This window comes from Astatotilapia calliptera, chromosome 13 (genome assembly GCF_900246225.1).
Source record: "Astatotilapia calliptera chromosome 13, fAstCal1.2, whole genome shotgun sequence".
Taxonomy (NCBI): domain Eukaryota; kingdom Metazoa; phylum Chordata; class Actinopteri; order Cichliformes; family Cichlidae; genus Astatotilapia; species Astatotilapia calliptera.
In genome coordinates this window covers 1,884,864-1,911,075 of record NC_039314.1, presented here as the reverse complement: position 1 = coordinate 1,911,075, position 26,212 = coordinate 1,884,864, and the positions used below count along the sequence as shown (strand labels likewise).

Below are 26,212 nucleotides of genomic sequence, written 5' to 3'. Positions count from 1 at the left end.
CGCCGTGGCGATGACTGAGGTGAACTCACGGGGCAGATAGAAAGGGCGGCACTTAATGCTCAGGAACTCCAGATGTGGCGAGCAGCCGCTGGAGAGAGTAGAAATGCTCCTTGCATCACACCACTTTCTGTTTATCATGAAACACACTCCCCCACCTTTGGTTTTGTTCGACTCTGCCGTTCTGTCCGCGCGGAGCACAAAGAATGAATCCGACGGAGTTACGGCCTGGTCCAGCATGGTGGGGGTCAGCCATGTCTCCGTGAAGCACAGAATGTTGCAGTCCCTCATGTCACGTTGGAAGGTGACCCTTGCTCTTAGGTCATCGAGCTTGTTCTCCATGGATTGTACATTGGCCAGTAGGATACTGGGCAGTGGTGCGCGATGCGCCTGCTGTCTCAGTCTGTTCCTAATACCAGCGCGTTTTCCCCGGCGCTTCTTTGTTCTGCGCCTCGGATGAGCGGCCCGTCCTTTGTTGTTTTCCGCGCCGCGTAGAATCTCTGGCGGCCAGTTTACAAGTGATCCGCTGTCGTATACTATAAGACTAGAGGATTTTGGGATGTAAACCAGAGCAAAAAATAGGTAAAAAACAAGAAAAGTGGATAGCCGGAGCGGAGCGGTCAGGAAGGCGTCTGGACGTGGCCGCGCCATCTTGTGTCAAAATGTCAAGACCCCGATGAGGACGACGGGCATGCAGTTGAGCGTCCCTGAGACGGTTTCTGACAGTTTGTGCAGAAATTGTTTGGTTGTGCAAACCAATTGTTCCAGCAGCTGTCTGGGTGGCTGGTCTCAGACGATCTTGGAGGTGAACCTGCTGGATGTGGAGGTCCTGGGCTGGTGTGGTTACACGAGGTCTGCGGTTGTGAGGCCGGTTGGATGTGCTGCCATATTCTCTGAAACGCCTGTGGAGACGGCTTATGGTTGAGAAATGAACATTCAATGCACGGGCGACAGATTTGGTTGAAATTCCTGCTGTCAGCATGCCAATTGCACGCTCCCTCATTGCTTGTGGCATCTGTGGCATTTTGCTGTGAGACAAAACTGCACATTCCAGGGTGGCCTTTTGTTGTGGGCAGTCTGAGGTACACCTGTGCACTACTCATGATGTCAGATCAACATCCTGATGTGGCACACCTGTGAGGTGGGATGGATTATCTCAATATAGCAGATGTGCCCACTACCACACATTTGGACTGATTTGTGACCACTGTTTGGGAGGGATGGTTATATTGTGTATCTGGAATGAATTTTAGGTCTCTACGTCCATCCCATGGGGAATGGGAGCAGTAACAAAGGTGTTGCGTTTATATTTTTGTTGAGTGTAGTAGGGTTGTGTCAATGGACAATGGATGGCAATCACAGCATTCAAGCATATTTTACCAGTCTAGACAATTAATATTATTATTACTATATCATCACTAACCCCAATGTAGTTTCATGTTAGCATCTCTGCATTTAACATGCCCAGATGTGCATACAATTCCCTGCACTCACTCCCTCCACAAAACAGTGCAAACAAACTAATGAGATTGGAAGAAATTTGCAATGCTTGTGCACTGATTCATCATCTCAAAACCAGAGACGAAGAAACAAAGAGTGGGTGTTTCTCTGTTAGCCTGGTTTTAAAATTGAATTTAAGGTAACAGTGCATTTTTAGAGATGGTCTGTCCTAGGGCTGGGCGATATGGCCTAAAATTCATATCGTGATATAATTTGAAGCATGTGCGGTAACGATATATATCACGATATATTCTTTTCTTCTGTATAACGTATTTTCCGCACTATAAGGCACACTGAAAATCCTTTAATTTTCTCAAAAATTGAGAGTGTTCCTTATGTTTGAATTCTGGTTGTACTTACTGACCTCGAACTGATTTTGGCGTGCAGAAATCTGTTAAAAAATGTTTTAGTACAACTTTGGTAAGCCGCACTGCTTGATGGATTGTCAGAGCATTACGGCTGCCGTAGTGAGGAGCTTCGCGGAGTAATCTGGGTCCAAAACTCCGTCCATTTCAGGTCCCAAAGTCAAACGAACACTAAGAGTTAAAAACGGTCTAAATTCTCTCATCTTTAATTAAATCATCAACGTTGCTGCTTTATCGGGTGTAACAATTACGTTTTACAACCATGCATCCATGAAAACAGAATTTATTAAATTTAACGCAGTTAGAAGTTAACAGGAAGTTAGCTCGCTAGTTTAAACCTAAACATTTCATACCATGTTCTGACTGAGAGATTTTTGAAACGAATTAAAACGTACAGCTCTGCTACCACTTCCAACATAAATGAAGACAGAAAACTAAACAGCAGTGGCGTTTGCAGGGTTACTGAAGTTGGACTACCTGGTATATAATGTTGTGCTACGTGATTGCTAGCTAACAGCTATGTTAGCATAACATTAGCACAGTGAAGCTGGAGGATGAACGGCAACTTTTTTTCCACTCCATAAAAGTTAACGTGAGGGATTCTGGTGGTCAGGGACAAATGCAATCGCATAGCAGGATGCTATACACGGGCCAAACTTCAGTCAGGAGAACAATTGAGATTATTCATCCACAATATGAGGTTAGTTATTAATATACTGCAACAACATGGGAATAGAACAGCTGCGAGAGAATTCAACATTAATGAATCAATGTTACGGAAGTGGAGGAAGCGTAGTTTTTGGCTTTCCCCATATTTCAAAAGTGCTTCATCTCTTTGCTGTGACTGTCGCCCGCCATAATTTGCAGAAGATAATGGTTATAGCCGCTGCGATGCTTTCGACCAAAACAGGCACAGCTTGATGACATAATCAACATGCGCTATCGCGATAGAGCGATATAGTCAAAATCTCTATAGCTGGCCAAATTTATATCGTTTCTATTGTATATGGTTTATATCGCCCACCCCTAGTCTGTCCCCTAATAAACTTTTTTCATTCTTTGTAGTTGAAAGACTTTGTTGTGCATCCGTAAGGCGAAGACTGGTGGAAGACAGGCAGAAGATAGAATGGGGTGGAACCTGGAATCCAGTTAATGAGCAATATGATAGTCAGATTAACACATAATACTAAGTGAAATAATTTTTCATGTACTGCAGCCTGGTATTGCTCCCAGCTGAAAGCATAAAGATACTTGGTCACCAGTATGAGAGCAATAAAGAATGTCAATAAAGTTGTAGTCAAGATCATAAATCTACATTAGCTGTATTTACCAGTAAGAAAAAAATATTTGATGAAGTCAAATATTTTTGTTTCATAAATAAATAAACTTTAAAATGACTTCAAACTTTTGGCCAGTATATATATATATATATATATATGTGTGAAACACTTAATGAAAGACTAGTGTAATTTCTACAAAGAATGAATAGGAAGTAATTGGAAGAAGGTATAGATGCATGTTTGTTTTACCCAGTTACTCACAGTGATCATGAACGGCACAGCGACCTTCAGCTTGGCACACAGCTCTTATGACACATCACCAAGGTAAATACTCACAGCCTGCGTCAGTCTATCAGCATGCGTCATGCACTAGTTAGTCGTCAGACAGTTTTTATTCAACGACAGATGACAGACTGCTCTTACACACACAAACACTAAATTGGGCAGATTGTAGAGGCTTAGCTTGCACTGACTGTCCATTCCAAACTTCCCATTCCCTTCCCTTTCCCCCCAAAGAAGGAATTCAGATTGAGGCAGTGAAATCTCCCTTCATTTTGGCTTGCTGAATCTTCATCCAAACATACCACTCATCTCCACCCTATGTGTTTTCTCTCTCTGTGGAGATGAAAGACGATCAGATGTAGGTTTCATCCTTGTAGTAACAAATGTTACGTCAAATTATGAAATCAAACATCTCAGGCTAGAATGGAATATTTACAAAATAATTAAAAGTACCATTAGCTCTAATATGAAATTAGTGCCATCCAATTCCGCAACTCCTTTTCAGTGCTCATTTTCCAACTCTTATAGTTGCCATAAAGTATTGCTTTACTCCTGGAACTACATTGCTGCAAACCAAATACTTATATTCATAATCCCTAACACCAATAGCATAGCTAAGGGAGCAAAGTGAATTTTATTCCTTCATCTCTTTTGCCAAGTTCCTCAAGAGTAATTCTGGAAATAATTCAAGATAATGTCCCTGTTAGGCCATTTCTGCAGAAATAACCAGGCCTTTACATGTAGAAGTTATACACAGCAGGTTCTATTTTTCTCAGTTTCCCATAGAGCTGGGCGATATGAGATTTTTTCATATCACGATATGTTTTTTTCATTTCAGGCGATAACGATATCTATCACGATATAAGCCAAATAACTATATTTGTAAGATTTAAATGTGCCGTTGCTCACAAGTAAAATGTGAAATAATCAGCAGCTTGTTTTTATTTAAATATTTATTTCCCATAATAAGTTCAACAGGGTAGATGTACTTAAGGAACATGAGACTTTTTCAGATAAATAAAGGCAAATATTGCAAACTACACAAAAGGCAGCCACTAAAGCGTTTAAGTTTCAAAATAGAACAAACAAAACAGACTAAATTGTCAATTCCACTTAGAAACAAAATATTAATTCTAAAAATAAATCTTAGTTTGTTTTACAGAAGAACAGACAAAACTGACTAACTTTTGTCAATATCAAATAAACTGAGAACTAAAAGGAAATTCTCAATCTCTCCTTGTTGTATAGCTGAGCTTTTCAAACAGTTTTAACAGTTACTTTAGTCTGACAAAAGCCGAATGACGAATTAGCGCTTCCAGTCAGAGACTGAGGCTACGTCCACACGTACACGGGTATTTTTGAAAACGGAGATTTTCCGTTTTTGTTTTAAAAAATAATCCCGTCCACACATAAAGGCAGAAATGAAGGAAAACGCTGCTATGAACATGCCAAAGCAGCAGGTGGCGCTAGATTCCTAACCGTGCAGAAATGTTGGCCAATCAGAAGTCTAGAAGCCTCGGTGGGAAAAAGTAAACAAAGCTGGGGCATAGAAGCAGAACCGAGTCGTATGTGTGGAGGGACAGTAACTGTGTGTATATGTAAGCATTTAAACACTGCAGAGTGTAGAATTAACAGTATTGTAGAAATTCATTTCACCGAAACAATAACGTGGTGCACAGTGTGACGCATGCACCAGTTTATTGTATTTCCAGACTTGCTTTCGGCACAATTTACAGTGCACGCTACTCTGTTTTTTGTCAGACTTGAAATAGCCGAAATACCTTCACACTACGGAACTTCTATGGCTCTTCCGTTCGACAATCTCTCCGGCATTGGAACCATCATCTGTTTTCTCTTCGGTCACGCTCGGTTGATTTTTCTAGTCGGCACACTCATTTCCTCCATTACGCGCTGGCTCCATTACCCGCTGGCTGCTTCCCAAACAAACACACGTGCGGCTTGGCACTTGTGCTGTACGTAACAAGTCACGCGACGTGACGCTGCGGCTGTGATTGGTTCGGCTCTGCGCTACTTAATTTGGATTGGCTGACCTTTTTTTCTTTTTTTTTTTTTTTTGAGGACAAGAGCGGCGAGGTCTATCGCGATAGCTTAATTTCTCTATCGAGTAAAAGTTATATCGCGATACATATCGTTATCGTTCTATCGCCCAGCTCTAGTTTCCCAAGTATTTTCCTCTATGTTTTAGTTTTAATCTCTGTTGATGCTGCTATGTTGCTATGCTATGATGATGGTGCACAGCAGATGGCCGCCCCTCCCTGAGCCTGGTTCTGCCGGTTTCTTCCTGTTCAAAGGGAGTTTTTCCTTCCCACTGTCGCCAAAGTGCTTGCTCATAGGAGGTCATATGATTGTTGGGTTTTTATCTGTATGTATTATTGTAGGGTCCACCTTACAATATACAGCGCCTTGAAGTGACTGTTGTTTTGATTTGTATAAATAAAATTGAATTGAATTGAATTGTAAGGACTGTGTCCTCTAGAGTCAAATTAAAACAATACTTCATTTGTTTCCCAATCACTAACACAGGCCTCGTCAGCTCTTCGTGATATATTCCAACTCCAGATTTCAGAAGAACCAAGCACAGTAATGTCCTTGACATGAAAGCAATAATTGTGTTTCATGTGGAACAATCAGCCTCTTATCTTTAACTGGTTCTTAGTGTTTGTCCCATCATTTTAGAGAGCCAAAAGTCAATGTCATGCAATGCAACATGATTTAGAGCAATCATTGTTATGATGGCAGAGGGACCTGCTGTCTCAGAGGCACTTAAATTAAATCCCATTGCTGATGGATGGGAATTATTTGATTATTGAGGGATTTAGCATTGTGATCATCTTCTTCAGTGCACTAAAGCATTATTAATGGGGGCTCATAATGCAGCTAAACCCTGACCCAGAGGCATCACAGGAGAAAAATCCTTATATCAATCATAATTTCAGATTATTTATAGCATTCTTTGTGACCAACGGCAACTACAATATGGACTATACACATTTGTGCTTTCATTATTTCAAGAATCTACTACTCTGTTATAAATACACTAGCAGTGAAGATAAACCAGATCAAAGAAATACCAAAAATATAGAGCTGCTGTAGTATCTCTCAGCAAGAATGGACACTAATGAGGAAAAAAAGATGGAGCCTCTTGTTCCAGATATGTTTTTCTCAGCTTCACATAACAAAGCACAGCATATATATTATCATCACAGTATGCTACAAAAAAGTATACAGGCCAGAATGTAAGCATTTTGCTACTATAGCACACCTAAATCTTAGGCTAAATTCCTGACAGTCAAGTGGCATTGTCAATAACGTAGGTGCCAAATTTATTGGGGTACACAGTTTGCTATTAAAAGCAAACATCTGTAGTGCTCCTTCTTTGCATGAAGTCATACTGCTGCTCACTGATCATCACCTCTCTGCTTAACCTAGCTTCAACAACTTTCCGATATCTTCATGGTGTGTATAGCTCTGTACAGCACTGTTGCTCTTGAAAATCGGTACCAGTAGACTCTTCTCCATTTCTCAGAAATCCTTCCACTCACCAGAATATGATTAAACAATCTAATTAAAAAGCACACATCTCCATACCTCAGCAGGTATGTAATCTGGACCTACTGCCTTTCCACTATTCATGATTAGGGATGGGTATTGTTTAGGTTTTATCCGATACCGGTGCCAAATCGGTACTTTTGAAACGGTGCCGGTGCTTAAACGGTGCTCGAACCGGTGCTTAAAGAATGGAGAACACAAAATTGGTCCAAAAACCTCTCATGTTCAGCTGGTTTTTTTGTAAAAAGATAACAATGTTAGCCTTTTCTGCAGCTATGGGGCATATATGGTATCACTCTTGGCTGGAAGCAGTGCTTAAACAATGGAAAAAACACAAACTTTGTCCAAAAACCTCTCATGTTTAACTGTTTCCCACTTTTTCTTTGGTCATTTTAGCCTTTTTGGCCAGGGTGAAGGGAGTATCTGCCATCAAACAAGAGGACAGCCGCATGTAGCTATGATGATGTTTGCTAGTTCACCTTACATGCATTAATGTAATAACGTGGTTAGCCTACTCAACGTAAATTACACACGAACAACATTAAGCTACTCATGCAGAGAAGAACGGCTGCTGCTGCCATCATCATCCTCATCATTTCTGCTACACTGGCAGGGCTAGGGGCCAGGACTCTATTCTTCGGGTTTTTGGGGGATGTTGCTCCGGGTCCGATAACTGGCAACCCACCCGACGTGCACGGTATGAGGTCTCGCAGCAAGCTATCAAATACGGCGCATTTCTCGGCTTTTAAAAAAAACGCTATGCGTCGCCAGGTGTTTCATCGGATTTGAGGTGTTACCTCCTTTGACAGTATCATAGTATCCGCTTAAAGCACTTGTTGCAGGCTGCTGAGTTTGCATATTTTGCTGTGAAGTACAGCCAGACTTTTGACCGCTTCGCCTTGGACATTTTTAATCTGTAGCTCTGCTCTAACAGAACGTACGTACCTGGCCCCGCCTACTATCCTCGGAAACGTAAAATGATTGGCTAGAAGTGTATCACAGCTCAGGAAAAAAAAGCACCGAAATAAAGCACCGAAATGTGCGCTGCTTTTCGGTCTGGTTACTACCGTTTATGTCAGAACCGGTGCCATCATGGCACCGGACACCGGTACCCATCCCTATTCATGATCTTATATAGGTTCTTCCACGTCCTCCTACTTTGCACTTTGTGATTCACTAACTTTCCTCCAGCTGTCCACTTTTCTCTTTCTCTCTTGCTCTCATTTTCTTCACTCTGACACTCAACACACGCGCTTCACTCACTTGTACATTTCCATCTCTATCTTTGATCACTCAAACCTGCTGCACATCCATTAACTATTACACATATAAATATTTTATATTTTACAGCCATTTAACATCTTTAATAACATTATTTGATAACATCTGATTTGATTTTAAATTACACTGAAATGCACTACATAGAGCCCTGTACACAGCAATGTCAGATTAACTTGTGGGGTCTGCTAACAGTTGGCGGGCTAGCAATAGCAGACCTTTCTTTGTAGATTAATGTCCATGTGTCTGTGCTGAATGTCAGTACTCACTGCTTTGAGTGGTTATATGTCAGTTTAGTCTATATAAAGGCATTAATTTTCTCCATGAATGATACTCACAAGCCAACAAGCTAGTCTCTAGTACTGGGATGCTACAGGCATCAGTCTATTTAATAGTAACCATAGTAGTAATTTTTAAACACCTATAATACCACAAAACTTGGCACTATGGAACTAGACTATAAGTTTAATGATTGAAAAAGTCAGCCCCCCTCCTCGCTTTAATATTACTGACAAATGGCCAACTAAACATTTTTGATCGTAACACTTATTTAATATGGAAGGTACTTCCGATGTTCAAATGTCACATGTGGCTTTTTACGTAACAGCGAGATATACTTAAGTAGTTCAGATGTTCAGACCATCTCTGAATGTGTTTATGCCCACATTTGTTTTAGTGACAGCTCAAACAGTGCAGGTATCCACAAGTACATAGCTTGTGTTTGTTACTAGCAGCAGCAGTAGGGTAATATATTATGTGCTCCCTTGGCACTAACTAGATGGTGATGTGTTTGTCTGTGTATACACTCTGAGCTTTCCGTGAAGATAGGCTATTTTCTGCCTATGCACAGTAATGTGAGCCCAGGTCAGCAGAGCCCAACAAAACTGCTGTGATTTCACTTGATGAAGCACACATACACACAAACAGAGAGAGAGAGAGAGAAAGACACACAGAGAGATTAGCAGAACTAGAAAAACTACAGTCCCTGATAAACAAGTGTAACCTGTGCAAAGTATGATAAACAGCCAACTTGAGCTACATCAGGGGAAAATGTCTAAATTTGTAGTGAAACTGATAAATTTATGGGATATCACACTCAATAGTAATGTTAATCAAGATGAGCCATTGTTGGGGATTGAGTCTGTTTAACTCTGGGACCATTAACAGATGAATAATGACAAAAAGAGGCCTTTCTCATTTCCTAAATCGCCTGCTGTGATGTAAAAGCAACAAATCCTTTTGCTGCAATTTCAGCCAGAAGGATGTAATGAAATATCCAGTAGGTGTACATAAATCACAACAGTTAAGTGATCTTACTCTACCTGCTCCTAGGCTAATAGCTTTGCCTATTTACAGGCAACAGAATTCGAAAAAGTGACAGTGGCAGGAAATAAATTACTGTACTACTTTAGAAAACTAGGCTTCATTGAAAACAACCTTTTGTAAAAATTTCTGAACAAATGATGGAAATCTGAGAAACCTATATTAATTTCAAGGAGATTGTAATGATGGCGACAAACAGAAACAGGAGACGTGTCTGGATAAGAAGAAACAGGGAGAAATTAAGTGGTAATGAGCTATTTTCTCTTTCTTAGTAATATTAAAAAAAATGAAGTTGACAGCTTTCTTTGGGAAGAATGGTCCAGAGACAGCGGACTTCAACGAAGATAGTCTGAATCGTTAAAGTACACTACAAAAAGACATTGAAATTCACAAAACTGATTTTTACAATCTGGACCATAGTCAGTAATGTAATACCAGTGGTTGGGGTTTTTTTTGTTGCCACTATTATTAAATTAAATTACTAAATCCACCACATATAATTTTTGTAAAATGAAATTCTGTAACCACACATGTACAGCTTTTACAGTAAAGATTTATGTAAGTATGTCTTAAGTCAGGGCAGTAGTTCATGATGAAAAACCACCATTTCCCAAACAGGAGAGGCCTGATTTAGAAATAGAAATGGACAGAAAAGGATGGGAGGAGAAAGGATGAGCAGATGTAGGATGGAAAAGAGATACAGTCCCGGCTCCATCTCTCCCTCCTACAGTCAAGATCTCTGAGAGACACAAATTACATTCCAGTTTGACACCAAAACAGGCCAAGTCGACGTTATTCTCTGATGCCTTGCGTCAGAGTAAAAAACACACACACACAGTCACACAAACTGTCTGCAGCACAGTAATTCAATTAGACCAGCACTTGCTAAATAGGCTTATCTGAAGAGCGCAAGCTTGTTACATGACACCCTTAAGCCCCTGTCTCTGTGTGTGTGCGTGCATGCGTGTGTGCATGTGTGTTTGTTTGTGTGTGTAAGACAGAGAGAGACAGAAAAATATAAAAAAGGGCTGAGAAACCACAAAATGTGAACAGATATGAAGTCAAAATCTTCAAAAAATGTATTATTTTAATTATGTAGCAATGGATCACAATCATCTGAAGGTGTTTTACACTGTAAGCGAGATCTTGTAACAAAACCATGAAACGAAACCACACCTGATGTAGTTCTCCCTGTGTATGGCTCGATTCTCCAGCTTCTTCCTAGAGTCATGTTAACTTAATGAGTGAAAGGTGTGAATGTGACTGTGAATGATTGTCTTCTCTTTCAGGCCCGGAACAGACTAATCACCTTTCCAAGGTGCAGCCCGCCTCTCACCCTATGACAGCTCGGACAGGTTTCAGCCAGAAGGTGGCGGAGCACCATTCCAGATCATCTCAGCCCAGCGTTACCCTACTTCTCTTACTAATAATTGTAGTTCTACTACAATATTGAGTGACTATTTGGTTTTGGCATTATAGTTATATATGACTATATACAAGTGATTCAAAACTTTATTACTAATTGTAATTATCTGAATGTTTTTTAAAGGTATACTATGTAATATTTTGAGGCTAAGAGAAAAAAGAGAATGTTGCACTCCACTGTTTGTGGAAGCTGTCTTGTTTCCCTGGAATGGATATCACCATCACCATTCTGTCTCATTTCTGGATTTTTGATTGAACTTTAGTTCAATCAAAAATCCAGAAACACATTACATAAAAGTTATGAATTGATTTGCATATTAGTGAGGAAACTCAGTATTTAATCCCTGCCTCCCACAGATTACAATCAATAATTCTTTAGGAATTTTGTGTACAAAGCACACCTGTCCACAGAATCAGTTTCTTCCATTCCAGCCTCTCCACCACCATGAGCAAGACCAAAGAGCTGTCAGAGTACATCAGACAGAAAGAAGACCAGGCTGGAAGAAGCTTTTTGAGAAGTCCATGCTACTCATCTGGTGTTGTCATTAAAGTAAAAAGTAAAGCAAACATATTCTAAGATATTCTAACAGTCTCTGAGTTTCTGTTGTCAGAAACTTGAATTTTTAACTGAAGAATCCAATACTGATGCAAAACAGAATAATCGAGACCTATAGACCTCACTCTATCTACCAGGAGAACAGTACCTTCAGGACTGTTCAGTATGTGTTAGTTCTAGTACATGATTCAGCTCATGGTTTGTTAGAATGCCAGTATTTTTTCTGCACACTGACATTAGGGTTGGCTGTAACTCAGGAGGTAGAGCAGGTCATCTACTGATCGGAAGGTTGGCAGTTCGATTCCTGGCTCCTCCAGTCTGCATGTCAAGTATCCTTGGGCAAGATACTAACCCCAAGTTGCTCTCCAATGCATCCATCAGCGTATGAATGTGTGTGAATGTATTTAGAAAGCATTATCTATAATGAAAGTGCTTGTGAGATTGGGTGAATGTGGCATGTTGTATAGAGCACTTTGAGTACTCCGGGAGAGTAGAAAAGCGCTCTATAAGAATCAGTCCATTTACATTCTTGGAGAAGCCAGTTTAGAAAGTGATATCTCTATTCTTCCCCCAAAATTTGGAAATCTTCAGATGCTCCTATTACTTAATTCATAATTTTTCTCTTTAATTAGAGAGCTTTTTATGCTTGTACAAATAATTGTGTGTTTATGAAATGGGGATGCATTTAAGGGTTAGTGTTTAATGTTTGCATTGCGTGCACCTGTGGCTTGTGTCTGTGCATGTAGCTACAAGATATATATAGATATAGATAGAGAGAGATAGAGAGAGATAGATATATAGATATATACTTATTTACACACACATCCAAAGTTGTGTGTGTAAATAAGCTTGTGTGTGATTATGTGATATGCAGCTGTGAATGTACCTGTGTGTATTGATATAGCTGTTTCCATGATTGGGTCTCTGCCACGCATGCTTCATTCAAGATAATAGTTTTTTTTTTTAAAAAGCACAGAAAATCTTCTGATCCCCTTCTGTGCAAGAACAAAGACTTTGTAACTAACCAACCGCCATTAGACCGTACTTTGGGTTCTGGCTATTTACAGAGCCTAATGAGTTTGGCACACTCATTTTTCCCATCTGATTCAGCACAAATATAACCTGAGTTGACAGCCAGACCAGCTGGGCTCAATATAACAGCTCAAACCACTAAACAAAAGGACTAACAGAGACATCCTACATGTGTCTATCTCAAACCAAGCAGATCCTTCAACTTCTTTTCATTTCTTTGGGGAGCAGAAGAGGGAGATAAGTCTTGTGACTAGGGCATGTGATGAGTGAAGATTATGTAATGTATATAGTATTGAAAACCCTGTGTTTTAAACATGCTCTGGGCCAGCATGTGATAGCATGATAGAAACATGCATAACACTGCCCCCTGGGTTTTACTGTGCACAACACCGTGAATACTGGATAAGCATGCTCTTATTCTTGCTCATCCTCAAAGTGAGGTACTGCCTTCAGGTTTGGAAAAGTGAGACTCTTGGGCCATTTGGGTCAGCTGGAAAGAGAATTTGGTGTTTGCTCCCTGCAAAAGTTTGCTGACCATGTCAAAGCTGTGGAGGGCACAGTGTAAGGGATCAAAATGGGACCAGGGAGCAATCTGAAAAAGCTGTTACTTGTCCAGCTGTCTGGACAAGCCTGGGAAGAATGGGAACAGGATATTGGCCAAATAAAATCAGGTAAGATTTTTTCTAGGTAATTCTTAGAGCTTTTTGATCATGCCTCATACTCCAGAAAAAACAATTGTATGGTCCCACTAGCTCCAGAAGAGCTTTGTCAGAACTGAGAAAAATAGCACTATTGGATTTCACAATAATAACAAGCTCGCTCAGGAGATAGCAGAAGGAGATAACAGATTTAAATCCTGTGCAATAAACCAGGGGCCAAAATAGAGCTGTGGATGCTGGATGTACATTTTATCATTTCCTAGACAAAAATACTAATACTAATAATTGGTGATTGCAATTTTACTAACATATATTTTCCCCCTTTAGAAGAACTGTAACAGCCCTTTATATCTAGGACTAATCAATGAAATGATAAAGCTAGTTATGCTAAAATAACTTTTCTGTTGTCATTGTAAAGTCGATAGAACTCATTCCATCCACGTTTTGACTGATAAGACAAAAAACCACTGACAATGAGAATTGTGTCACGCTAAATCAATCATGTGGTTGGAACAACACATGTTTGGGCTGCTGCATCTGTGCCATTGAGCTTGCTAGGAGCATGGGCAATATAAAAGACAAAATAACAACAAAAAACCTTAATGAAAATTTAACAACCCAATGGATGCAGCCCAAGGCTCATAAGACAAGGATCCTTATTTGCTGAAAAGATGGGTCTAAGGAAGTCGGTAGTGTGGAGATATTTTACTACTTAAGGTCTGCCAAGAAATCAAAGCACCATACAAACTGTGTCAAAAACATGTTCCTAGAAAGGCAGGTAATACCAAAATATATTTTTTTCTATCTGAAGCATTGCCAACATGCTTTTTTTCTCACTTTCTGTTTTCTTTTTGGTGCGGCCATGAATAAATTTGAACATTGCACAGTTGATTGTTTAGCTGCAGAATGCAATCCGTGCATAATTCCCAGAAATTTCCTCCCGTACCGTATGACATAAAAAAAACCCACAGCGATATCACAAATGCAACAGATTTTTTTTTCATGATTTATGTCATGAATAAAATATTGTGATGTAAACATGACTAAATGTGGAACATGCCAAGCACTGTCAATACTTTCTAGATGCACTGTATATCCCTCAGAATAACAATGAATATTTACTGAAGCACAGCTCTTTTTTCCCCCTTTGAAATAGTGTAATAGGTGCTAAAAGCTCACTGTCCTACCTTAATAAAGATGCCATAACTGCTACAGCCCACATCTGATTTTATATGATTAAATTTAAAATTGTATCATGGCATCTTCTACCCATGCAGTATGAACGAAAATAAAATCACTATCAGTGAATAGTTGCAAATAACATATCTTTAAATGGCATTAAAATATATGACGAACTTTAAACTTGAGTATATTTATACCCAGTTATGGTTGATTGGTTGATTGAATCTTTATTTTGAACATGTTGAAAAAGTACAACAAAATAGAATTAAAAGAGACAAATGAACAAAGAAAAACAAAAGGAAAACGAGCAACCACAACTCCAAATAACGTTCATGTTCAAAAAGGAGCAGGAAGAAGCATAAGCTTATTTAATCCCACCCCTTTTCCACTATCTAGTATCAATAGACTACAGAAATACCTCATTGCAATTACATTATATGTTATGTGTAATTTTTTTTTTTTTTTTTTTTACAGTTCATTCAGTGTCATTTGTCATGATAAAGTACTGTATCTAATATCATTTAATGTGTATATCTCTACAATTGACATACCTCAATTACAGTCCCAGTAGACAGCCTGAGGGTCACATTACATAGACACCATATACTGATACCAGCATAGCAGTGCTACTATAAAGGGTGAAAATTACATAGCGCCTAGTCAATTATTTAGTGCACCAAGACTGGAGAGCAGAGAGCATATTGATGTTAATGACCTCAATTTGTAAAGGTGCTGGCCCTTGATGGAACCTGCTTAATGAAGATTTAGACTGGCTGTAGCTCCAGCTACAACAAGAACCACAAAGACTCATAAGTACACTTTAATCTATATTCTTTCTCTGATATGTATTTGACTTTTGATTTCTATTGATATTTTTCTATTTTTCTGTCTTGACATTTATATTGTATTCAGTATGTATAACTTTATTATGGGACTGTGTACTGTAAGTTCATTGTTACTATTGTTGGGAAAAAAAGAAAATGTATTAGCTCTCTGGACTGTACTGCTACTCAGTTGGGAAAATCTGGAAACTTTAAATCATTTAAGAAAAAAAGCAAACTATGAAGGACACAGATACTTAGATATATATATTTCTCTGTTTAGGCCTAACAGCTATTTATCGGTCAATTTCATATTGCAATATTGTCTAAGATATTATTTTAAATAGTATTTTAATATATTGATATGAAATTATGTTTTATACAATGTATTTATTGTTTTTGGTTCTCTGTATCATCTTCAACCATTAACTGCATGTAAGCTTGTAAGCACTACCACAGTCGTGTCACACTCATACAAGTGTCTGTGTTTTCTTAGACTCATACGTGCTCATATCTTTAGTCACGCAAGTCTTTCTATCAGTAACAGTAAGTATAATTGGCATTGTTAGAGATATGCGTTATGTCGAAAAATACAGCAAGGAGACAAAGATAAATATGATCACTAACTAGGTTGCAAATCACAATAGTTTCGTACTGTATGTGGCACATGTACATTAAGATCACGGCTGTTGTGTTTTTTGAATGCAGCTCTGTTTCTCAAAACGTTGCAGCGCTGTGCAAAATGTAAATAAAACCAATGCAATGATTTGCAAGTCATAAAAAAAAAAAAAGAAAAAAAAATAGACTGGCTGTGTGTAAGTTTGCAACAAGAAGTGAAGAGCTTCAGTTAAGAATTTGTATTATCCAACTGCTATAGTCCAAAGGCATGAAGTAGACAGAAAGGAGACAGCACAAAGGAAGCAGAAGCAGAATGAATGAGCAGTAGAAGAGATAGATGATCTTAAAGAATAAGAGGATAAGAACGTTGCAGTGATCATTTCATGAACCAATCAAAGAAAAAAAAGTAGAATGAATAATAATTCTTTTATAAAATAACCAATGAATTATTTCTACTAATACTAAATAAGTCCAAACATATCCAATTTGTAGTGCAGCAACAACACTTGGATGTCACAAGGAGCTAAAACTCTGGATGTTCTTCTATCATACCACTTGAGGTAGAATGGGCAGCAAGTGCAGGTCCAGCCAACAGTCTGTAGTGACTGAAATATTTGTAAAGAATTATTTAGTTAGCATAGCATCGGTTATTAATTTATATATATATATATAGCTGTCCTTCAATGCACATATTAAACAAATATGTAAGACTGCGTTCTTCCATTTGCGCAACATCTCTAAAATTAGAAATATCCTGTCTCAGAGTGATGCTGAAAAACTAGTTCATGCATTTATTACTTCCAGGCTGGACTACTGTAATTCATTATTATCAGGATGTCCAAAAAACTCGCTGAAAAGCCTTCAGCTAATCCAAAATGCTGCAGCAAGAGTCCTGACAGGGACTAGAAAGAGAGAGCAGATTTCTCCTGTTTTGGCTTCCCTTCATTGGCTTCCTGTTAAATCCAGAATTGAATTCAAAATCCTGCTCCTCACATACAAGGTCTTAAATAATCAGGCCCCATCTTATCTTAATGACCTTGTAGTACCATATCACCCTATTAGAGCACTTCGCTCTCACACTGCAGGCCTACTTGTTGTTCCTAGAGTATTTAAAAGTAGAATGGGAGGCAGAGCCTTCAGTTTTCAGGTCCCTCTTCTGTGGAACCAGCTTCCAGTTTGGATTCAGGAGACAGACACTATCTCTACTTTTAAGATTAGGCTTCAAACTTTCCTTTTTGCTAAAGCATATAGTTAGGGCTGGACCAGGTGACCCTGCATCCTCCCTTAGTTATGCTGCAATAGACGTAGGCTGCCGGGGGATTCCCATGATGCATTGAGTTTTTCCTTTCCAGTCACCTTTCTCACTCACTATGTATTAATAGACCTCTCTGCATTGAATCATATCTGTTATTAACCTCTGTCTCTCTTCCACAGCATGTCTTTATCCTGTCTTCCTTCTCTCACCCCAACCGGTCGCAGCAGATGGCCGCCCCTCCCTGAGCCTGGTTCTGCCGGAGGTTTCTTCCTGTTAAAAGGGAGTTTTTCCTTCCCACTGTCGCCAAAGTGCTTGCTCATAGGGGGTCATATGATTGTTGGGTTTTTCTCTGTATCTGTGAAGCGCCTTGAGGCGACTTATGTTGTGATTTGGCGCTATATAAATAAAATTGAATTGAATTGAATTATGTATATATCAATGTATGTAGGTAACCAAAGTGAGGGTAATTAAAAAAACTATTTATATGCTTTTAGAGATAAACACCTGAGCACTGATAGTTTGAAGGCCCTGTTGTATCTTATTATTTACACAAATAAATATCTTATTTAGGGCCTAAACATATTTAAAAGCTCATAAAAACTTACACACATCACAGGTGTGCTGAAAGCTTGTGTCTCTTAAATGGGTAGAACAAGATGCCTCTGCCCCACCGCTGTGTTTCATGTATATGTATGAAAATGCTGGACTCGAAAGGCAACAGAAAGTCATTTTGGCACCATTTTTGTGACTTTTTTGGGATGAGGCCAGCTGCATATTTGGTCAGATAATACTTTGTTTGGCTTATTGAAGAGTGTGTTGTTGATTTCTTCACCATAGTGTGTATAATCCAGATTCATTCACTTTAAGCTTCAGCTTCCCTGCAACTCTTCCTGCAACAGCATTTCCCTCTGAATATCTACAAAGAGCATTTAACTTCATTTTAATGCCAAAAAACTCATTAAGTCTCAATTTGGAGCAAATTAAATCTTAATAAACTAAATCAGCATTTCTGTTCCTGCCTCCTGAATTTAGTCTCCTGCAGCTAAAATTTCAGCTATGGTGACATCCGTGTTCTTAGTTAAACCATTTATAACCAGACCGGGTTTCATAGCATCCGACTCATTTTTCAGATCGATTTATTTTTTTAGGTCTATGCATCTTTTTGTTACTTGCTATTCTCTCTGAGAGCTAATAGACAGAAAACTTCTGAGGAGCTTGTGATTTTCTATACTGTAAATTCTACCAAAAGCATATGCTTTGTTCTCTTTCATAGTAGGATGTGTGAAAAGTTGTGCAGCATCTCAGTTTACAGTACAGTACATCCAGCCACTATTGTTTCCTAGTAATAGCTGAGTCAGGCATCCTGTGTCCACCTAAGGTACAAAGCTATTTCCCATGGTCTCAGCTGTAATATAGAGCACTTCCACTCAGCACAGTAGAAATCATTACTGATGCTAGACTACCACAACACAGTATTTATACAGTCATGTTTCAGTAGGAAGGGTCATGTGCACTTTGTAATGTAGTGCTAAATACAAAGACCTAACTGCAACCTTTAATGTTGTCTTACAATGGCAAAGTGATAGTGTGCATCATACTTTTTAACTATTGTTTAAAATAACAGATTGAAAATACACAAATTAAATCAAGAACACTTCATTTTGTTCTACTTATACTAGTGCTGAACTAGTATGTCCTACAGCAGCCATGAGCTTCATTACTGAAGGCTAGAAACAAGGATCTCCCGGGAATATGAGGATTTTTAAGACAGCATTTGCCATTTTTTATGTAAACGAGCCACTGCACAAGCAGACAGACATAGAGCATGATAAGATTTGTCACTCCCCACTGTGTCACGTGTACGTTTGACAAATCACACTTTCCTTATTTATGTAGCCCTCATGCATATTTTCAAATTAGTTATGTTCCCTCTTATTTTGAAAGGTCAGTCGCTGCTAAGCCCTGTCCATCACAACTTTTAATCCTGGCAGTGAGAACTGTGTATAAAAATAGATGTCTGTTTGAAACAGTTGTTTAGTTCAACCTTGAGAAATAAAGCTGAAAGACTGTACTTAAGTCACATCTTGATTGTTTGATTTAAATTCTACTACGGTGATGTACAAAATTATAAAAACATGTGCCATTGTATTTCATATACTTGGTGGTATCTGAACTGTCTACCCTGATTTAAAATGTGGCCAATTTCTGGTGTAAGATCGCCGTCTTCTGAACCTATTTTAAGACTGAGCCACTTCAGTATGGTTCTAACCACTTCCTCACTTGCCTCTGCAGTTCCCTCTGGTTCTCCTACTGTGTGTCAAAACCTAATTTCATTTTGGATGTAGGGAGGCAGGTTTGGGCAGGAGATAAACAAAGATTGTGTTATGGCCTAAAAATACATGATTTATTCATGAACTCTATGTTTTTTACAGCACAAGTGATATGCTGTAATATGAGGCAATATTCTTCTTCAGATGTTTTAGAATAAAACAGTCATAGTTTGTGTTGACAGTCTAGCCCAAGAATTCACAACATACAATCCTGTGAAATTAGAAAAATCATGAAAATGGCCTGGGTTGTACAGACATGTAAAAAAGTAATTTAGAGATTAGATAGAGCCAGTTGCTGCAGATCAAATGCATTTGATTAGTTGATCAACAAGTGTGACACCCCTCTGTCAAATCGTTTTGGCAGTTTGATCATCTGGAGTATTCAGGTGTGTGTTAATACTTTCCAGAAGAAGGTCAGACTGTAGTAGACTCCTTGAAATTCCAAAAATCCAGAGACTTGCATCTCAGACCCTAAAATCCTCAGATAGTATGTAAATATTAAAGTTCGTGACAGTGCAATTAGAAAAAGACTGAGGAGAAAGCCTTTTCTCTCTAAAGAGAACATGGCAGCATCACAAAGGTTTGCAAAGTTGCATCTGAAGAAACCACAAGAGTATTCCTTTGGACAGACAACACTAGAGCATTGTGATTTGCTGGTGTGTCCTTGGGATCATTGTTCTGTTGCATGTCCCAGCTTTGGCAAAGCTGTCAGACAGATGGCCTCATATGTGACTCTAGAATACAAAGCTGCTACTACAGAGGAGATCATGCTCCACTCATTGACTGCAGAAGAGCATTATGGAAAAGTTAAAGCTCACTGTGAAAGATTAAACTAGTCACTTCCTGCATTTTAAAACAAAATAAGAAACATTTGAATAAATTATTGTGAAAGTAAAAAAAGTTCATCATCTTGTCTGCATCTGCCTGTAGCCTCTCTCATATCTACCATTTACGCTTTTTCGTCTCAGTCTGCAGCTCTCAACATCCTCAGCTTTGCTCTTCAGACCTTAAACCATCTGATTGTGGTGCTCTGCTCGAGTTTATTCTGCTTGCTCGGATTAGTCGTCCACTCTCTGGATACTCTGCTCAGTTCAGCAACAGTTCCCCCACTGCTCTGCACAGCCAACAACCATGGCTCAATATTCCATTTGCAACTCAAGTCCACGAGCCGCTACGTAATTATAACAGGTGGCTAATGCGGCTAATGAGTAACTGCTAATAGTTAAGGAGCTAAATGTGCATGTGCACCAGCCAGGTTAACATTTTTTATAACTATTTATAAATGAATGTTTTGAAAACATTTATTGACCACTAAAAATCATCCCAAAGTGTAGTTCAATATCATGAATGTTAAATACTTCAACTGTTAGTGAGGGGAGGAGCTGAACGCCCGTCTGTCTGCAGCGGTGCAGCTAGAAGATATCGATCGTTGCAAGTGAACACTGTAATATTGTATGAATTGAGTGATTTAATTTAGTATCAATTAATATGTGAGTATCGATTTTTTGGACCACCCTAGTTGATGTGAGCTTGTTGTGCCGATGCTGTTTTTCACATGCAAAGCCGACACTCAAAAACACAGAGAAACAACTAAACCAAAGAGTCACAAGGGAGGACTTTGGAATATTTAATGGAAGCCAAAATTAAGTCAAGCTTAAAAGCCAAGCCAATGCATTTCAAATCCGCTCAGCTGTTTCAAAGAATGTCATGAGTCCTTTTGCTGTCAAAAATTGAAGGGGCCTGTGCAATGTGCATGTGGAAAAATTCCACGTGAGCGTTTCAGAAGAGCTGAGCAGCTGTCAGATGTGAGCTAATAAAAATGAATGGGTACAAAGTCACACTTACCTGTGTCCCTGCATGCATACTACACTATATATACATGCATGTTAAACTCTCTTTATTTGTTTCCATGCCTAAATACTGTCTACTCATCCTTCAGCTGTCACTGTGTGCGCATGTGCATCCAAACATGTATGTGCGACTATAATTGTAGGTCTAGCTCATAGGCCACGTCTAAACCTAGCTAAGTCCTCAGCAGTTTCTATGAGTTAACTCAGTCTTGTGTTTCCTTGAACCAAGGTCATCCATTACTGTGACTTTACACTTAAGAGTTTGGGAGTACCACAGCATAGAAAGTCCATGAGCAGTCCATTAGTTTGTATAATCTTTTATACTGAAAGATTATAAAATAATGAGAATTTATCTCTACAAATTCTCACTTCCATTCTCCACTTCCTGAACTGTTTTGATATTGCATCAGTTTTTGGTCAACTGAGTTATTGTTAATAAAAGTATTACATGTGCTTCTTTCTGTTTTTTAATTATATTAGCAACTAAAAGCTTGTTGTTATAAATACAAACTTCCCAGAGAACACTGGCAAATAAGCCGTAAGTTAATATTTTTTCATTTAACTTACATTGAAAGGCTCAACTTTTTAATATATGTAAAGATATACAAAAATGAATCTGAATCACAAATAATATAAATGAAAGGTGGAATATGGGAGTAGAAGCCTGGTTGAAAATTATTAAAATGGTCAAGTAAAAAAAAGCATTAGATCAAATAGACTAAGGTGTATTTACATAACAAATCTTCTATATGCCTATTAGGTTTTAACAATCTGAAGGAATACGTTAAAAAATAATATACTGAGATGATGGCAAACAAATACTAAAGCATTGATATCAGCTATGTAGTTCCTTTACATATCTATATTATTGCTAATATATATTGTAATATATCTATATCACTGAAGAACTTCTGCATGGATGCAAACTGCATTTCGTTGCCCTGTACCTGTGCATGTGCAATGACAATAAAGTTTAATTCTATTCTATTCTATTCTTTATCTTGTTGCTTTAATAGGCACACCGCTAACATGGACTCCAAACAGTAAACAGTTTAATAATAATAATGGATTGCATTTTTATATAGTGCTTTTCGGGACCCCTCAAAGCGCTTTACAATACCACTATTCTTTCACTCTCACATTCACACACTGGTGGAGGCAGCTACAGTTGTAGCCACAGCTGCCCTGGGGCAGACTGACAGAGGCGAGGCTGCCATATCGCGCCATCGCCCCCTTTATCCTCATTAAGTAAAGAAATGCAATAAATGTATATTGTTGAAAACATTCAAATGTTTGTATGCTTGTTGTGAATGTACGGCTCATGTAATTGATAAAAATATCTCTATTTGGTCATTATTAGTACTTGCTTCCACCATTTTCTAGTTAGATAAAACAATATGTTAGTGCATCTCTCTATAAATGTATAAGTGTTCATTTATGTGTCATAAAATGGTTTATGAATGAAAAAATACAAGATAAGAGTTACCATGTGCCTACCGTTGTACAGACTCTGGTGGTGGGGGGCAATCTCTTCACCCGCTGGTCTCCTGTGACTTCCATCCCTGCCAGGGGAGCCACTACTATACTTCCCCTTGCTGTGCTCCACCCCTGGGCTCTGATGATAGTGATAGTGGTGCCGTATAGACTCTGGACTTCCCACAATCACCCGCCCTTTTCTCAGGTGCTCAGGTGTGCCCATTGCTACCTGCTTGGCTTCAGGACTCCCAGCCCCTGCTGAGTTTACCTGCCGGTGTCGCTGACTCAGATCTGGGCTGGACTTAGCTGAGCCCTTGTCACTGCCTGGAGATGCCTGTCCTGACATCAGTAGCTGTTTCTGTGCTAGTAGGTCAGAGCTGCAGGGTTTGGAGTGGGAGCCACAAGGTAGCCTGGTAGGAGACTTGCTGTGTTTCTCTGGGCTGTGTCCTCGAAAGCTGTGAAGCTCTAGGTTGGTGAGGGAACCTCCACGGGGCCGGCAGGACTGGGGAAAGGTGTGGTACTCCGTGGTGGAGCTGCGCCTCCTCCCGCTGAATTCACAAACATCTCTCTTTTGTCCTGAAGAGCTGCATCTTGAGCCAGATCCAGGGCTTGAATTGGAGCCAAGAGGGGAGGGTTTATGGTGAGGGTTATCTGGGCTGTCTGTGCTCCCTGCGCTGGAGGTGCTGCTTCCATCGCCAACATCCCGCAACAGGCCTGGTGTAGGCATGCCACCGCCCAGCTGAGACAGGCTACTTTGACTATCAATGGAGCTCCTGCAGCCAGGCCCTCCCTGACCACCACCACTTCCCCCTGTGCTTGCAGCCACAACTGTGGCCCTCTCCTCTTCTAACATGAGGCACACCTCCTTAAGCTCCAGGTTCTCCCGGATCACCTCCATCTGCCGCTGCTCCAGCTCCTTAAGCTTCTGCAAATAGATAGCCACTTCCTTCCTCATCAGGCCAGCGCTGTAGCGACCCAATCGCTGCCATTCCCGCGACACCCGCTTCCCTTTCTGCCGGTCGTCATCCAGGAAGCAGCACAGGTCCCTCAGCTCCTGGTTGTCCTCCTGCAGTTTCTGGTTCACGTCCTGGTTTACACAGAGCACACGCGCGCGCGCACACACACACACACACACACACACACACACACACACACACACACACACACACACACACACAGAAGCACATAGAGAGATTACATAGTCATTCCTGCTATGAATGAAGCTTTGATGAAGAAGATTACGTGTGTGTGTGTGTGTCTCTGTGTGTCTCTCTGTGTCTCTGTGTGTGTGTGTGTGTGTGTGTGTGTGTCTTTAGCTTCTGGACTATTAGGGAGGCAGGGCAGAATGATGGACAATTTTATCTATTCTTCAACATTTTATTGGTTAAAGGATAAAATGGTTTGTCAAGGACGCAACCAATAAGTAACCACTAATGAAACTGGAGCTTCAGTCAATGATAATTGGCAGTATTAGTCTACCAGCTCCACTAACTGATTTTTTAGTGCAGAAAATTAAAATAAAAAAATGCATTACAAAATAGTTTCTCAGAAAACCTGTTCTAAGTTAATATGTTGTTTAGCACATAATAATAAACCATAAAACAGAGGTACAAGGTACAATTTTCCTTTTATTAATGTTTCCAAATTCCTGCATGGAGAAGCAACAGGTTTAATCTGCTTATTTAAAGCTAAATTTGACCTTAAATCTACCCCTGTAACCTGGCCGTATTTCTTCTCATGCAGAGCCCACACTTGTTTCAGTCAGTAGGCTGTCTACACATAGTCTACACATTGGAAGAAACCCCACACGGGCCCTGGCACAGCCTGGCTCCCCGGGATCCCCTTCATCAGCACCACCCGACCTCACCTTCAAACTCCGTATCTCGTTCAGGTGTTGTTGGAGTCTCCGGTTCACCTCCCGCATCAGATTGCCGTGCTCCACGATGACGCCCCTTTTTTCTGCTTCTGCCCTCCGCAGCCGCCTCACCAGCTCCTCTTTACCCCACTTCAGCAGCTCCTCATCGGGTATTTTGGAGATGTCCTCTGCTGGTCTCTCTGCGCTTTTGGACTGCTGCTGTGCGCTTTTCTCCATCCCTTTAAACTCCGGTGAAGGTAGACCGGGAGGTAAAACAAAGTGTTGTGTCTGATGAATTTCAGAGCAACCAAATCGAAGCTTTCAAATGCACAACTCTGGTCCAAACGTAACTCGGGTTCCCCCCACCCACCCTTCTTATATCTGTGGAATCACATTGCTGTCATTGCGCCTCTTTCCCACGCCCATGCTGCAGCTCTGATATCCACCCGGTGCTCTGCTGCTATATCACTGTCGTTAGAGCATCGTTCCGCATCCTGCTGCGTCTCTGGTTAAGCCCTTGGCCGGCTTGGCGGGGCGGTTTCTCTCCAGGTGCATGCCGACCGCTTTGCGCACTCCCGCTGCTGAGCGCGCACTACCTCAGTCCGACCGCCGGGCGGAGGGCGGAAAAAAGAGGAGGATGATAAGAAGGGGGGCTCCAAGGAGAGGTTGCAGGTGCATAGCCGAAGAGCCAGGATGATAAGGTGTGATAGTGTGGAGAGCCTCTCTCGTTCTACCATCACTCGCTTACTCGCTCTCTCCTTGTGCCTCTTGGTTTGTTACGCCATCTGCTGGAGTTAGATGTGAACAGTGCTGCACTCTGATTGTTCAAAGTGACGGGCTGCTTCTATTTTTAGGTTCGTTTATAATCAGGGCAGATAGCACTGATCATGGTTTGCTCTGATATTTATGGAAGCGTGACCTCTCTTCTTAAGGATAGCAATCACTAAAAGGGGAAGAGTCAATCCTCATTTCCAAAAAGTGTCACTGCCAGATTGTAAGCTAAAAATACAACTCCCAGGAGCATTTCCAGGATTTTTATAAATGAGATGATACCAAAACCGGTCAGGAGAGGGCCAAGGAAAATAGAAAAAATCTATATAAATAAATACAGTAAAAAGAACGCACACCCTCTTTCATTTCCAAGGTATTACATATCAGGAGATAATAAAACATAGTGTCATGTGTATTAATTAATCTAACCTCAGATGAATAACAAAACACGATATTTTACACAATGTCATTATTTATTTGACAAAAATTAAACTAAAATGCAGAAGCAGCATGTATTTACACATGATTACTGTGACACTATATCTATGAAGAAATACACTCATGTAGAGAGGTCTGGTATGTTTTAGGTGTTTTGTTTTTGCTTGAGGCCTCCCAGCTGAGACAGGTGAAAGTCTGACGTGGAACAGAAATAAAGATTAGCTGTTTGATAGTGACAGATTGATGCTGTTTTGATTTATTATTATTAAGAAGAATAAGAAGAATGAAAGGCACTCATGGACAGGCATTTAAAAATCACAGTATGGATAAAATAAAAGTTGGAAACACT

At 39.9% G+C, this 26,212-nt stretch overlaps 1 protein-coding gene across 2 annotated transcripts in view; it reads right to left on the bottom strand.

The window, feature by feature from the left end:
- The window catches only part of LOC113035126 (coiled-coil domain-containing protein 85A-like), a 46,696-nt gene extending 21,265 nt beyond the window's left edge, over nucleotides 1-25,431 (bottom strand). The window contains exons 1-2 of one of the 2 annotated variants that reach the window (XM_026190446.1): nucleotides 24,667-25,431; nucleotides 22,821-23,886 (exon numbers count right to left, since the gene is read on the bottom strand). In XM_026190446.1, the coding sequence (XP_026046231.1) occupies nucleotides 22,821-23,886; nucleotides 24,667-24,891 (1,291 nt within the window). In that variant the 5' untranslated portion in view covers nucleotides 24,892-25,431. Of the gene's footprint in view, nucleotides 1-22,809; nucleotides 23,887-24,666 lie in introns of both variants that reach the window. The other variant, XM_026190447.1, reaches the window with a different exon arrangement.
- Nucleotides 25,432-26,212: the final 781 nt, after the last annotated feature.